The sequence below is a fragment of the Somniosus microcephalus genome, chromosome 24 (assembly GCF_052327205.1).
Source record: "Somniosus microcephalus isolate GS21.2 chromosome 24, FLI_Smic_1.0, whole genome shotgun sequence".
Lineage (NCBI taxonomy): Eukaryota > Metazoa > Chordata > Chondrichthyes > Squaliformes > Somniosidae > Somniosus > Somniosus microcephalus.
Window position 1 is genome coordinate 7093506 of NC_141010.1, and position 16284 is coordinate 7109789.

Consider the following 16284-nt stretch of genomic DNA (forward strand, 5'->3'; position numbering starts at 1 on the left):
CAGCACCTTCCCCCTCCCCCTCCTCTTCCTCCCCCGCCCGCCAACTCTTCCTCCCCTCATTCACATTCTCATTCTATCATTCATGCTGTGCCCCCAATGATTTTTCTGTCTTAAAATGAGTTGGCACATCCTCTTCAGTCTATAGTCTGAACGAGTGCATTTCCTGAACTTTAAAAAGATTCAATTTTTTTTAGCGAAATGAATGCTGGAATTTTGAAACAAAACAGAAAATGCTGGAAACGCACAGTTGGTCAGTAAGAACTGATCCGTTCTAACGGAAGGTCCCATTCTGAATGTTAACCCATCGCTGTCGAGCGTTGTATGCTCCCTTTCAAATGCTGACTTAACCGACTGTGTGTTTCCAGTCTTTGCAATAGACAGATTCGAATTTGGCCAATTTTAGAATCGTCCTAGGTTTAGACAAACCCTTCAGAGCGTGTCACTAGAGTCGTAAGCTCCTGCTGTACAAGCGGTTTCCTCATCTCGCTGTTTCCTTACCTTTTTTGTGTTTTTTGCTCTACAAAAAGCAGCAAGTTCAGGGGGGTTGTCTGTGCAGCAGCCCGGGACTGAATTAGCTGAAATAACGACAAACCTTGGGGACAGAGCAGAGAAGGCAATGGTGAGTGACTTGCATACTGGTGGGTTTATAAAGTTGATGCGGATTTTACATTGGTTTACATGTTGTTGCATATGTGCCTTTTGCTCCCATGCTGTTCGCAGGAGCAGGTAGAATCTCTCAGCACAGAGGGAGGCCATTCGGCCCATCGTGCCTGTGCCAGCTCTTGAAGGAGCTCTCCAATTAGTCCCACTCCCCCGCTCTTTCCCCATTGCCCTGCAGATTTCTCCTTTTCAAGTATATATCCAATTCCCTTTTGAAAGTTACTGTTGAATCTGCTTCCATCATAGGTCTGGACAGAGTAGATCGTGAGAAACTGTTCCCATTGGCGGAAGGGTGGAGAACACAGATTTAAGGTGATTGGCAGAAGAACCAAACGCGACATGAGGAAAAACTTTTTTACACAGCGAGTGGTTGTGATCTGGAATGCACTGCCTGAAAGGGTGGTGGAGGCAGATTCAATCGTGGCTTTCAAAAGGGAATTGGATAAGTACCTGAAGGAAAAAAAATTGCAGGGCTACAGGGAAAGGGCGGGGGAGTGGGACTAGCTGAAGTGCTCTTGCAGAGAGTCGGCACAGGGTCGATGGGCTGAATGGCCTCCTTTGCTGTAACCATTCTAGGATTCCACCGTCCTTTCAGGCAGTACATTGTAACAACTCGCTGCGTAAAAGAATTCTCCTCATCTCCCCCTCTGGTTCTTTTGCCAATTATCTTAAATCTGTGTCCTCTGGTTACTGACCCTCCTGCCAGTGGAAACAGTTTCTCTTTATTTTAATTTTCTCAAGCTCCCTTGTGATTTTGAACATTGAGGATGATACAGTGAGGTAAATGTTTGGTGTGTGAGCTTCTGTCTTTGCCTATTGCCCAACGGGAGTGTGGAGCGGTCTGAAAAATGGGGGAACACCACAAATTGAGCGCGCTGAGCTCCGCACCCGTTACTCATTTCCGCACTCCCATCGAGCAAAACTCTGCACTGGGGGAGGAAAAAAACTACCCCACTGGGGAATAGACGTACCAGTGTACCAGCTAGAAGGACAAGGGCAGCTGACGCATGGGAATACCACCACCTCCAAGTCACACCCCATCCTGACTTGGAAATATATCGCCGTTCCTTCATCGGCGCTGGGTCAAAACCCTGGAACTCCCTCCCTAACAGCACTGTGGGAGTACCTTCACCACACGGACTGCAGCGGTTCAAGGCGGCGGCTCACCACCACCTTCTCAAGGGGCAACTAGGGATGGGCAATAAATGCTGGCTTTGCCAGCGACGCCCACATCCCGAGAATAAATAATGTTCATATTATTGGTCATATATTAATGGGAGCCACACTATTATTGGCACGGTATGTAAATGGCTTAACATGCCCAACAGGGAGGGAAATGTTTACTCTGGCTCGAGTCAACTAAATAACTCTTGGTTCAGTGACAAGAGAATATTTTTAGAAAGAACCTGATTATATAGTGAGGACAGTCTGGTCACTTGAAAGAATATTGGACCAGATTATGACCTTTCGTTAGCTGGAGATGTGCGGCTGTCCTCTGGCGCTGTCAGAGAAAGATTCGAGCAGAGTTTAATGCAGACGGCCGTTGTATTTCACTGGTTTTGTTTTGTGTTTGTTCCTGGATTTCCAGCATTTCTCTGGATTGCGGAGTACCACCACCACAACAACTTGCATTTATATAGCGCCTTTAACATAGTAAAACATCCCAAGGTGCTTCACAGGAGCGGACTTCAATCGGACAAAAGTTTGACATTGAGCCACATGAGATATTAGCGCAGGTGACCCAAAGCTTGTTCAGAGAGGTGGGTCTTGAGGAGTAGAGAGAGGTAAAGAGGCGGAGAGGTTTAGGGAGGGAAATCCAGGGCTGAGGGTGTGCATGTGTCTGATCATTGATCAAAACCTTCTTCAGCATAGGGTGACCTGAATAAGGAATTCCTCTTGATAAACGTTGAGCCGTTACAGATTTTTAGACTTTCCTTCGTGAATGTGTGTCCTTTGGTGAGGAATTCCAGCAGGAAGTAAATTTCTGCAAATAATTGAAATGCATTTTGCTCCTTTTTTAGGTTAGGTTTACAGAAATCGAGCACCAGCTCGAGGACAAGACCCATATTGTGGACATTCGCACGATGGAAGTGGCTGATTTACAAGAAGAGATCAAGGTGGGTGCTGTCGCTTTTGCATTTCGAGCTGTATCTGCGTCAACAACTACTTGCATTTATATAGCGCCTTTAACGTAGTAAACCGTCCCAAGGTGCTTCACAGGAGCGTTATCAAACAATTTGACACCGATCCACATAAGGACATATTAGGACAAGTAACTAAAAGCTTGGTCAAAGTGGTAGGTTTTAAGGAGCGGCTTAAAGGAGGAGAGAGAGGCGGAGAGGTTTAGGGAGGGAATTCCAGAGCTCGGGGCCCAGGCAGCTGAAGGCACGGCCGCCAATGGTGGAGCAATTAAAATTGGGGATGCTCAAGAGGCCAGAATTGGAGGAGCGCAGATAACTCTGAGGGTTGGAGGGCTGGAGGAGGTTACAGCGATAGTGAGGGGGCGAGGCCATGGAGGGATTTGAAATCCAGGATTGAGAATTTCAAAGTCCAAGTGCCGGGTGCTTCACAAGAACCGTCCCTCGACTAACCTGGCCCGGGTCTGGGCTGTTCCAGTATGTGTGAATGTATAAAAGCATTGAGCTGGATGCTCTGTGGCTCTGATAGTGCAGAGGCGGCCAAGTGTGGTAATTAGCCACACTGCTCAAGAGGGTTCCATCCCCAATCTGTGTGGAGTTGCCTGATCACAGCTGGACTGGTGTTAGGGACACTATAATTGACCGTCTTGTCATGTCCCGAGTGAGGGGAATATCAGCCACAGTTCCCATTGCCACCTGTTAAGTGCTAATATGCAGGTATTGTGGGGGGGAGAAAAAAGACTTGCATTTATATAGCGCCTTTCACGACCTCAGGACATCCCAAAGTGCTTGACAGCCAACGATGTACCTTTTTGAAGTGTGGTCACTACTGTTTAAGTAGGAAACATGGCCGCCAATTTGCGCACAGCAAGCTCCCACAAACAGCAATGTGATAATGACCAGATCATCTATATTTTTTGTGATGTTGGTTGAGGAATAAATATTGGCCCCAGGACGCGGGGAGAACTCCCCTGCACTTCCTCGAACAGCACCATGGGATCTTTTACATCCACCTGAGAGGGCAGACGGGGGGGGCCTCGGTTTAACATCTCATCCGAAAAGGCAGTGCAGCTGAGGGAGCGTCCGCCTGGAATTTGTGCTCGAGTCTCCGGAGTGGGGACTATGAACCCAGGAAGTCCAGGTTTGGAGTCGAGAGCGCCGCCCACCGAGCCGCGGCTAACATCATTGTGTGAGGACAGGTTCGGCCTTGGCTGTTCTATTCCCTGCAGTCGAATAGTCCGCTACCACTCGCTTGAAGCAAGGCGATGGGTGTGGTATATCGGAGAGCAGCCGGTCTGTGGGCAAGAGGAGACAATTATTTTTTAATTAGATTCTTTTCCAAATAATCCTGGATCCAGTGGCAAACTCTTGAGCGAAGTTGCTGTCTTTTTCCCGCAGCAACACGGTTGAGATGAACCTGATTTCAGGATTCTGTATTACTCGATCTCCCAAGTCTGGGAATATGCTTGATCAGTTTTTGCTTTGTCAGTTTCCGAGGGGGGGTTTATTAAAATGTGTGTGTATTAATCTGCAACACCGTTGATCCAAATGGAAAATAAACTCCTGGAATCATCTGATTTTCAGAAGGGGAAATATTTTCAGGGCTATGGGGAAAGGGCAGTGGGGCTGATTGGAGAGCTCGTTCAAAGAGCCCGGCGCAGGCACAAAGGGAATGGCCTCCTCCTGTGCCGTATCATTCTAATGAATTAATCCAGACCTGGGCACTACGATCCCAGGAGATTCCCAGTTCCGAGCCACTTCTACTCTGATGTTGTTTCCTGTGTGAGATGGTTACGATATTTTGACTTTCGTTCACAGAAGCTGAATAAGAAGATTGACGAATTGAGGCGAGACCCAACCCACCGGAGTGGAGCATTCCAGCTGGAGCACCCGAATCCCTACAGCTTGACTGTTCCAGAAGTCCATTCCGGACACTCCGGACTCATGTTTGGCAACCCATACTCCAGTAAGTGATCCGAAATTTGGTATTCACTGACCCTTGGTACTTGCTCGTGCTCCTGTTAGTATCTTGCTGTGATTCTGGTATGGGTTCGAGCAACTTGCATTTATACAGGGGCTTTTAACGTGGGGAATGTTCCCAAGTCACTTCGCTGGAGTGTTATCAAACAAAAATTGACTCCAAGCCGAAGAAGGATATTGGGAGGGGTGATCAAAAGCTTGGTCAAAGCGGTAGGTTTTCAGGAGGGTCTTAAAGGAGGATGGCGAGGCAGAGAGCTTGAAGGAGGGAATTCCAGCGCTTGGGGCCGAGGCAGCTGAAGGCACGGCCGCCAGTGGTGGGATGGCGGAAGTCCGGGGGATGCGCATTAGACCAAAGTTCATGGGGCGCTGCATTGATGGAGGGTTGTAGGCTTGGAGGAGGTTAGAGATCGGGAGGGGCGAGGCCATGGAGGGATCTGAGCACGAGGATGAGAATTTTAAAACCAATGTAGGTCATCGAGCGCAGGGGCGATGGGTGAGCAGGACTTGTAGCGGGTTAGGATATGGGCAGCACAGATTTGAATCAACAACAACTTGTATTTATATAGCGACTTTAACATAGTAAAACATCCCACGGCGCTTCACGAGTATTTTAAGACAAAATTTGACGCCGAGCCACCTAAGGAGAAATTAGAAACAACATAAAATGCTGGGAACACTCAGCAGGTCAGGCAGCATCTGTGGAGAGAGAAACAGAGTTAACATTTCAGGTCGGTGAAATGAAGGGTCCCAGACCTGAAACGTTAACTCTGTTTCTCTCTCCACGATGCTGCCTGACTGCTGAGAGTTTCCAGCATTTTATGTTGCTGTTTCAGATTTCCAGCATCCGCAGTATTTTGCTATTGTAAGGAGAAATTAGGGCCGATGACCAAAAGCTTAGTCAAAGAAGTTGGTTTTAAAGGGTGTCTTAATGGAGGAGAGATTTAGGGAGGGAATTCCAGAGCTTGGGGCCTTGGCAGCTGAAGGCACGACCCGCCAATGGTGGAGCGATTAAATCAGGGATGCTCGAGGCCAGAATTGGAGGAGCGCGGAGATCAGCTCCAGTTTATGGAGGGTGGAAGGCGGGCGGCCGACCAGGAGAGCTTTGGAATAGTCGAGTCTAGAGCTAACCAAAGCATGATGAGGGTTTCGGCAGCAAGTGGGCTGAGGCAGGGGCGGAGACGGGCAGTGCTACAGGTGTAGAAATAGATGAGGGGGGGGTGGGGGTTGATGCCGAACCATGGTGTGGGAGATTAGGAGTGGTGACTGAAATCTTGGTCGAACAGATGGGTTTTGAGAGTGTTCTCAAAAGATGGAAGGGTTTAGAGAGGGAATTCATAACTTGATTTTCCCATCTTGCCTAAGTTGGCGCGTCCTGTAGTGTGGGCATTGACCCTTCACTTGGGTTTTTCATTTAAAAAAAAAAAAGCAACAGTGTGGTTGGATTAGAACTTCTGTTCAAGGGGAGGAACGAAAGGACTCACATTTCTATAGCGCCTTTCACGACCTCAGGACATCCCAAAGCGCTTCACAGCCAATGAAGTGTTTGAAGTGCAGTCACTGTTGTAATGTTGGAAACGCGGCAGCCAGTCTGCGCACAGCAAGCTCCCACAAAACAACAATGAAATAAATGGCCTGAGATAATCTGATTTAGTGATGTTGATTGAGGGATAAATATTGGCCAGGACACTGGGGAGAACTCCCCTCCTCTTCTTCGAAATAGTGGCCATGTGATACTGCCTTCAGAAAAATAAAATCAAAATAATACTTTTTGGGGACGGGATCATTTATCGTGCCATTGAATGTTCCCTTTACGTCATTGCAACTTGCCTTTATTTTGGGCCTTTTAATGTGGGGAAACGTTGCCAAGGCGCTCCACGGGAACGCTGTCGAAACAAAAATTGGCTCCGAGCCAAAGAAGGATATTGGGAGGGGTGAACAAAAGCTCGGTCAAAGAGGTCGGTCTCAAGGAGGGACTTAAAGGAGAGTGGCGAGGGTTCAGGGAGGGAATTCCAGAGCTCGGGGCCCAGGCAGCTGAGGCACGGCCGCCAGTGGCAGGATGAAGGAAGTCGGGGGATGCGCAATAAGCCAGAGTTCAAGGAACACTGCGGGGATGGAATTTGTAGGCTTGGAGGAGGTTAGAGATGGAAAGGGGCAAGGCCATGGGGATCCCAGTTACAAAATTATTAGATGGAATTTCTAGTTAGGGCAGGTGTGTCTAAGTGTGTTCACGGACACATGGATCAAAGTACTCAACGACCACTCAACATTTAAATCCCTGTTCCTATTAATTCCCATATATCTCAATTTGTTGATACTAACAGATCATAGACATAGAAGACAGGAGCAGGAGTAGGCCATTCGGCCCCTTGAGCCTGTTCCGCCATTTAATGAGATCATGGCTGATCATCCAAATTCAGTACCCTGTCCCTGCTTTCTCCCCATATCCCTTGATCCCTTTAGCCTTAAGAAATATATCTAACTCCTTCTTGAATATATTTAATAAGTTGGCCTCAACTGCCTTCTGTAGTAGAGAATTCCACAGGTTCACCACTCTCTAGGTGAAGAAATTCCTCCTCGTCTCAGTCCGAAATGGCTTACCCCTTACCTTTAGACTGTGACCCCTGGTTCTGGACTCCCCTGCCATCAGGAACATCCTTTCTGCATCTAGTCTGTCTAGTCCTGTTAGAATTTTATAAGCTTCAATGAGATCCCCCCTCATTCTTCTAAACTCTAGCGAATATAAGCCTAATTGACTCAATCTCTCTTCATACGTCATTCCTGCCATCCCAGGTATCAGTCTGGTGAATCTTCGCTGCACTCCCTCCATGGCAAGAACGTCCTTCCTCATAAGGCGACCAAAACTGCACATAATACTCAAGATGTGGTCTCACCAAGGCCCTGTACAACTGCAGCAAGACATCCTTGTTCCTGTACTCGAATCCTCTTGCTATGAAGGCCAACATACCATTTGCCACCTTAACCGCCTGCTGCACCTGCATGCTTACCTTCAGTGACTGGTGCACAAGGACACCCAGGTCTCGTTTCACTTCCCCTTCTCCCAATCTATTGCCATTCAGAGAATAATCTGCCTTCATGTTTTTGCCACCAAAGTGGATAACCTCGCATTTATCCACATTATACTGCATCTGCCCAATCACCCAACCTGTCCGGATCTTGGGATTCTGATTTAGGGCTTGTCCACCAATGAGGTGACTGAGCTAAGAACAGCCTTTTCCAAATCGCCAGGCCCATGAAATCCAAACAGAACACACCAGGCAATGAGAAATAGACATGCAAGCAGAACAGAGTTTCCTGGGTCATGTGGGGCCAAGGCCAGTGGTATGGACACCCCGAATATCTGACATGATCTCATTGAACGGCGGAGCAGGCCCGAGGGGCTGAACGGCCTCCTCCTTGTTCCTATGTTCCAATGCCCTTGGAAATCCGTCTGTCTGATCTCTGAAATCTAGTGATTTTTGAAATTGATGAGTGTGTGTGTGTGTTTTCTTTTCCCTCCTCACGCAGGGTTAGGGAGATGGGGCTCCCCCGCAAGATAGAGGGGTGGGGGAAAGAAAGGCTGGAGTAATGGCGGAGTCGCAGGTAGAGGCAGCGACGCGACAAGGAACTGCTCATTCTGCTCTGTTGTTGATGTGACCGGTGAGACACGGGGAGGCAGTCCACTGTGCAATTATTTCAATAAAGAGTCCAAAGTTTGACCTGTCCGTCTCAGCGCTCTTGTGTTTTTCCTGCTTCCGCTTCTCCCACGTTCCAGGTGATGAAGCTGCCCATTGATTGTAAAAGCTACGTGACCTGCCGTCTTTGTTGTTGCTAAAAGACACTGAAATGGTGGCCAATTGTTCTCTGCACCTGAACTAGCTTTATAAATATTCAAAAGACGCCCCCTCGAGATATTTTTCAACATCCCAACAGTCATCGCCGCCAACACATTGGGGAGGGGCGTCTCCCCCCTTTCTCTCAGTGCCTCTGGCGTTTCTCTTTCTAGCCCTTCCTAGTTCAATCCCAGACCCATCTTGTCTAAGGCAGACACAGATCAGGTGTTCTAGTAACCAGGACATTTTCAGAACACTTTCTATCCCACCCCCCCCGACAAAAAAAAGTTTCATCAACTCAGCTGATAAATCAGTCTTGCAGTGGGCTCTCCTCTCCACTTCCCTCCTTGTGCGCACTCTCTCGCGGTCACTCGCTATCTTTCTCTCATTATCTCACTGCGTCTCTATTTCTCTCTCGGTCATTCTTGACCTCTCGCTATATGTCTCTTTTTCTCTTTACACTTTCATGACAGTTTGGCTATTCTCTCTGTGGCCTTCACAATTTTGATCTTTATACACAGTGCTGAAAACCTTTTTTTTTGAACACCACAATCTAATAATATATTCAGGTGGGTTTCCAGGTAAATCACGATAGCTTAAAAACAACATTCACACATTCTCTTTAAAAACCCAGTGTCGAAAAGCCCGGACTGGGTCATTCCAAGCCACTGGAAGCTCCCTCAAATGACCATCTCTGGGCGAGTCCCCACAAACCAAATCATAGCAGTTCCTCAGGAAGTAGAAGTTGTGCTTTTTTAAAACAAAAACAAATCTTGCAACGAAATATCAGCTGTGTAGAGACGGTGTCATCGAACCAAAGACGTTTAAACATTGTATGCAGCGCATGTCTGTGAACAAGACACAGTGACGTGATCACCTGGAAAAACCCTCCATGATTGATGCGCACATGATCAGCAATGAATCCTGATTTACCAGCCGCAGTGGAGCGAGGATCTCTCTCGCTCCAGTAACTTTGCTTGGGGAAGTGCATTTGCGTCTCCGATCTCTCACACGCTTAATTTTTTGGTGTTTGAGGATCAGCGTTTTGCATTTTTTTTTTAATGTGGGCCTCCGTACATGCTACGCGACTAACCCACAGACAAACCTCTGACATAGTCACAACAGACCCGTCCTTGTCCTGCAGTTTCTCGTGTGCTCGTTATTCCTGCACAGTTAACACTTCCGACGCAATCACCCCCTCAACTGTAAAGATCCAATTAAGGTGACTACAACTTGTCTAGTGACCTACCGCAAGTGATACTTTTAATTGCTTTTGATTGTCTTTTACTTTTTACCCTCCAGGTGTGAAAGGATCGCAGACTGTTTCAAGCATTGACTTTGTACATAACCTGGATGACAAGGTAAATAATCTCATTTTTAAACCAACTTTTTACTGATTTCCTCCTCTGACGAAGTGTTCGGTCCCGTGGCAGCTGCTTGGTGCAGGTTGGGGATTTCCGCTCGCTCGCTCGCTCCCCTCGCTGTGACGCAGGGTGTTGGGAGCTCACTGGACCTGTTGTCAGCTGCTCAGAACATCAGTAGCGCTGTCAGGAGACTTGGCCCGGCAGCGTCGATGAGGGGAGGGGGAGGTCACCCTTTCTTGTCGAAGACCCAAGATGGATGTCCTGACTGATGTTTGAACCCGCAAGCCCTCCATGAGTTTGCCCTTGGCTTGCAGTTCTGGTATTTAGCAGTAGCGCAGCCCGCCACCTCACGGAAGGTGGGGCGAGACTGATTTTGGACAGGTCCAGAGATTTCGTGACGAGAAACCTGACCACGAAGCTGTTTTGGTAGAGGCCACATATGTATCTGTATCCTCTGCTCCTCTCGTGAGATTGTTGGTGTGATACTGAGCCCCACAGGCCAGGAGGATGCCCGGTGTGGCCCCGTCGGTTGTTGGTAGACCAGCTTCATTTAAACTCTGTGCCCTTTGGGTTATTAGAAGGGAAAAGTCACCAGAATCCTGCCTCTGGTCACGAATCAGAGACACGCACACGCACAGCACCACTTGCAGAATGGGGACTGCGAGGAAGGTGACTCTTAGCCCAGCATCAGGGGTCCAGGGCAACGGTGACGGTGAAAACTGAGCCGCTTCCGTTCTGATCCCTCACGTCTGTTAGAATAGAGATAGAGACAGTGTGAAGCTGGAAATGTGGAATAAACCGAAATAATTCTTTGTGCATCCGGCTTTCACTATTCGGATTTTAGGTTTCTCATTTTTGGGACCATTATGTAGTGTTCTTTCTCTTTTCTCTCTCTCTGTCTGTCTTTCCAACAACTTGCATTTCTATCGTGCTACAGCAATGTGTAGAGCGCTTTACAATAAGAGGGACACGAGACCAGGAGGGGATTAGGAAAAATGGAGAGGGGTGAGGGAGGGGGGTGGGGAAACCAGAGGCACAGGCAAAGAGGAGGGTTTCAAAAACACGGAGGGAGCTGGCAGGGCAGAGGGGGCTGTGCAGGGTGATCGTGGCTGAATGAGCAGTCCCCAATAGTAGAGTAACTGGAATGGGGGTCAAGGAAGACCCCGAGTTGGAGGAGTGGAGGGTGTGCGTCCGAGGAGATAAGCCGGGAGGAAATCCCTAAGAACGGCTGAGCCAAGGCAATGAAAAGAAAGAAAGACGCGTTTATATCGCGTTTTTCACGACTACCGGATGTCTCAAAGCACTTTACAGTCCAATGCAGTACTTTTTGAAGTGTGGTCACTGTTGTAATGTGGAAAACGCGGCAGCCAATTTGCGCACAGCAAGATCCCACAAACAGCAATGTGATAATGACCAGATAATCTGTTTTAGTGATGTTGGTTGAGGGATAAATATTGGCCGGGACACCAGGGAGAACTCCCCTGCTCATCTTCGAAATAGTGCCATGGGATCTTTTATGTCCACCTGAGAGGGCAGACAGTTTAACGTCTCATCCGAAAGTCGGCACCTCCGACAGTGTGGCACTCCCTCAGCACTGCACTGGAGCGTGAGCCTCGCTTTATGGTGCTCAAGTCCCGGGAGTGAGACTTGACCACACAACCTTCTGACTCTGAGACGAGGGTGCTGCCCACTGAGCCACGGCTGACACCTGAGGCGAATGATGAAATCCGGCTCCATGGAGCAAGTGGAGCTTGGAAAGGACCGGGATGGTGGGAGTGCGCAACTTGGTGAGGAGGCAGCCTGTGGTATTTTGGATGGATTGAAGCATCTAGAGGGTTGACCATTGAATGGAAGAGCAGGCTTGAAGGGCCGAAGGGCCTACTGCTCTTATTTCTTATTTTGTCTCTCTCTCGTCTCTCTCTCTCTCTCGTCTCTCTCTCTCTCGTCTCTCGCTCGCCCCCCCCTCTCGCTCGCCCCCCTCGCTCGGCTGTCTCTCTCTCTCTCTCTCTTTGTCATGTTCTCTCCGAGCTGTTGCAAAAAATTCTGTTTGAGAAATCTGAAAAATCAACTTTACAAAAAATCGTAGAGCAACCTCTGTGTTCTCTGTGCTGGAGCAGGTGAGTGATTCAGGGGTTCAGGATGGCTACTGCCTGCCACTATGTACCCCACCTGGGCAATCCGCATGTGCCAGTCTGGACAGTGAGCCGTGGCTGGTTAAGTGACCAGGGAGGACCGTCACTGCCGAGCTTGAGCCTGTCCTCGTCGCACGAAGGATCAGGAGCGAGAACCTTGGCTGTGTTTTATTTTCTCCCCTTCCCCTCCCCCACCTCGTTCCGATCTGCTAACGCAGGCCAGGGTTCACACTGGGATCCTTCCTAGAGTAGTGGCTCAGTAGTTCTGCGGTACGCAAGCAGCCATTACAGGTCAGTAATTCTTTAAGGGGGGAGAAAAGACCCCTTTAATTTCTCTCTCTCTGCACAATCGCAGAATTAACTCCAGAGACTCATTCGCCAGCTTTAAGCAGCCCAGCTTTCATTGTACAGGAAACTCTTTGGTATCCGGGACCGGCGTGTTGCCGGTTGATCAAAAATTCCGGATGACGGAGAGGGTTATCTACCGAGGCTATTTTTAACAAAGAAAAATTTTTAAAAATCAAGAAATGTGCAGTATACAGTAATTGGGTACTCACCTACAGAATGTTGTGTTAAATGGATGGTGGAAGATGCTTGATTAAGTACAGTACTGCCAGTTGAGGGTAATGCAATGCAATGACTACCAGCAGCGTGGGAGACACACAGTACCCCTGTAAAATGGCGGATCAGAAGAGACTACCGGCAGCGCGGGAGAGTCTGGCTCCTGTTATTATTGAGGTGTTCCGACTTCCCACAGCGCCAAGAAGCTGAGTAGTGACAGTTTGGAGAACTGCCCCCACTGACTAACTCGGCCACCGCGGGAGACTCGGACTCGGCAACATTGCCGGTTATTGAGGTGTTGTTTTCGGAGTGAGAATTTTGCCGGTTAATAGAGAATTCCGGATATTTAGGTGCCATTTAAACGAGTTTCCTGTAACATGCTTTTTTGTTTTAAACAAATATTTGTGGGCATGCAGCATTTGGTGGGTGGGTGGAAGATAACCAGCTGCAATCAAAATTTAAGCAACATTCTCCAGAAAATCTGCGCATTTGAAACCGGATCATCCACGAGCTTTTTCCGCAAATCCCAGAGCACTGAGCCGTCCCGAGATGCAGGGAATGGTAACGCAGTGGTGATGTTACTGGACTAGTAATCCAGAGGCCTAATGATCCGGAGACATGAGTTCAAATCCCGGCAGCTGGGAAATGTAATTAATAAATCTGGAATAAAAAGCCAGTATCCGTAATGGTGACCAAGAAACTACCAGATTGTTGTAAAAGCCCATCTGGTTCACTGATGTCCCTTTTAGGGAAGGAAATCTGCTGCCCTTGCCTGGTCTGGCCGATAGGTGACTCCAGACCCACAGCAATGTGGTTGACTCCTAACTGCCCTCTGAAATGGCCGAACAAGTTGTATTCAGTTGTACCAAACCGCTCACCACACAGACTGCAGCGGTTCAAGAAGGTGGCTCACCACCACCTTCTCGAGGGCGATTAGGGATGGGCAATAAATGCCGGCCTCGCCAGCGACGCCCACATCCCAGGAACAATTATTTTTTTTACAATCAGAGGTGGTTTGTGCTGGGAGGAGAACCCCACATTTACAATGCACTTGACCGAAGGCGTGAGTGGGCTAACTGTTCCTTTCCCGACACAGGAGAACTCACAGGATGCCGAAGAGGAGCATATTGACAGGTATGGGCATTGTTACGACATCTCTTTTTTTTTTAAATCATTGCACTGCCCAGTATTCTGTAAAGTCAAATGTAACTGTTTGCTGCCTTGTACATTCATAAAACCTTATGCTTGCATTTAAACAATGTGAAATGTTTGCAGCCAAAAATGCCCAGTGTGTGAGGTGCTATTCCCGCTCAACCTGGAGGATTTTGATTTCGAGCAGCACGTTCTGAAGCACTTTGTGTACGAGTGTCCTGTCTGCCAGAGCACCTTTCCAGAGAACAGACAGGCTGCTTATGAAGATCATGTGCAGTCCCATTTTTCGGAGATCAACTGAGGGGCAAACCACAAACCAGTTTGAGTTCTACTTTTATAAAGGTAGTAACCTTGTCCAGTCTGAATTTTAATTTTAATTTTTCTTTTTTGTGTCTCGTTTTAATTTTTGTTCATTAAAATCTTATCGCTGTTCACCCAAGTAGTATTGCACAGTCAAAGGGGGGGTGAGCAGGCAACCTGCTGTCCTGTCTCTACCAATACAGGAAACTTTTTTTTATCCGGCACGGACGGGACCGACGTGCCGGTTCATCAAAAATTCCGGATAACCGAACACTATAGTAAAAGATACGGAGCTGAGAGCTCCGTATAAAGCAACAAACTCTGTTACTTGCAACAACTTCAGAACAATGGGCATAAGTTGCAAGTGTCTCTGTAGCTTAGCAACAGCTGCAGCCACACCCTTGCACAGCAACAAATGGAGTAAAAAAAAAAGTAATAAAAGTTACCTGAACCTACTCCTGAATTTTGCCGGTTAACCGAGATTTCCGGTTATTTAGGTGCCGGTAAATCAAAAGTTTCCTGTATTACCCTCACTTCAGCCGTGCAGAGGGGCTCGAGAACGGCATGTGTGACTTGCCTGGTGGGAAGGTGTGCGACTTAGTGAGTGCCTCGGGACTCAATCCAAAGATGGTGATATAACATAGTGACCTTTTTTAAGAGGCTTTTTCGGTTGAGCGAATTGCAAATCTTGCCGCACTCTTATTCTTTAAGTCTAGTAGCAAACATCACGTGTGTGGCTAGATGCAAATCTAGTCTTTAGAGAAAGAGCCAGCTACTTAATGCTGGGTACTGCTGACCTAAAGCCTGATACTTGCAACCACTTTTAATCTGTAAAGTTCCATAATCTAACAACTATTAAGCTTGAAGGGACACAGTTCCACCTTAGCAGCAGAATAATACATTGTGCTAGACATGGTGTAACACTCCTGTGCTAAAACAGCGCATTGCCCGGCAGACTTTGCGCGTGCGTGTACGAGTAAATCTCTTGAGTACCCTACATCTGGCACACTTCAAAGTTTGCGTTTCAACTCTTGACGTCGACCTGAGTTTACTTAACGCCACACAGCTCCCTCTTATTAACAGAAGAATACATTATGCATGCATAGCATAACGCTCCTCGTATATATCATGGGATACGTCCCTGTGGAACTGCAATACGATTTACCGTAAGCAACACAACAGGAGATCTGTTAGTAACTAGATAATAGTTGCCGCTTAATATCTTGTTTCTCTCCGCTCATTTCCTGTCCCGGTTTGGGTGGGTTCCAGAGGGTTCCATTTATAGAAAAGAAGATTGTTCTGAATTTCTAGTGATTGCATTTGGAATTGTACATGAGTGGGAATATTTATATACATCATAAATGACATCATCTAATCAACTTGAGATTTATGCAACTGCTGTATATATCTAGTTCTTACTAGATTTTCCATTAAATTGTTTATGAAGTCTCCACCATATATCTGGAATGTAGGGCAGATACTGTACAAGTTTATTCCTAATCGTTGAGAATGGTGGAAATTTGGTTTGAATGTTGGAATTGAAATGTGTCTGTTTATGAAATCTGACTTGAATTTGTCATCCAGCACCTGTATGCTGTAATCCCACTGTTATTACAAGGTGGAATTGAAGAATGCTCAAAATTAAAGACGGTTACATTGCGACGTTGAGTTATTTTGTTTTTCTCCGAAGTGAGCCTAATTTCACAATTGGTGAATCCTTGTTCTTTTTGGGATTATCGTAGGTTAAAATGCCCCAGAACTCTCTAAACCAGGCAGTCACACGAAGGAGCTGTTTCTTGAATTGATCCCTTTTCCCTCCCCAATATTCACGCGGTTGGTATCGACCCACTGTCCAGATGGACGGAATCGTGGGACGCATGCAATATAAAGAACCAGCACCCCGTCGCTGACCCAACAGCAGAGGTCCCTGGCTCCGACCTCCCTTGGAGACAGTGGACGGCGCTCAACCCAATCCGCCCAGGGCTCTGATGATGCGGCCACCGGCTCCACAAGTGGAAGATGAGGGACGGCCCAAAGTGCGACTGTGGCCATGAGTCCCAGACCGTGGAACACATCACATCAACCTGCCCACTGAGATCTATCGCAGGAGGCACCTCATTTCCCCACTCGGCATCTCGCAAGACCATTGGATGGAGAGCCAACCTAG

The 16284-nt window shown here is 47.7% G+C and overlaps 1 protein-coding gene across 5 annotated transcripts in view; it reads left to right on the forward strand.

Moving 5' to 3' along the window:
- LOC147101011 (uncharacterized) overlaps positions 1 to 15779 on the forward strand; it is a 49452-nt gene extending 33673 nt beyond the window's left edge. For all 5 annotated transcript variants that reach the window (XM_085966170.1, XM_085966169.1, XM_085966168.1 and 2 more), the window contains 5 exons: positions 2682 to 2777; positions 4617 to 4764; positions 9911 to 9969; positions 13762 to 13799; positions 13941 to 15779. In XM_085966170.1, coding sequence (XP_085822296.1) covers positions 2682 to 2777; positions 4617 to 4764; positions 9911 to 9969; positions 13762 to 13799; positions 13941 to 14118 — 519 coding nt within the window. In that variant the 3' untranslated portion in view covers positions 14119 to 15779. The remainder of the gene's footprint in view (positions 1 to 2681; positions 2778 to 4616; positions 4765 to 9910; positions 9970 to 13761; positions 13800 to 13940) is intronic.
- Positions 15780 to 16284: the final 505 nt, after the last annotated feature.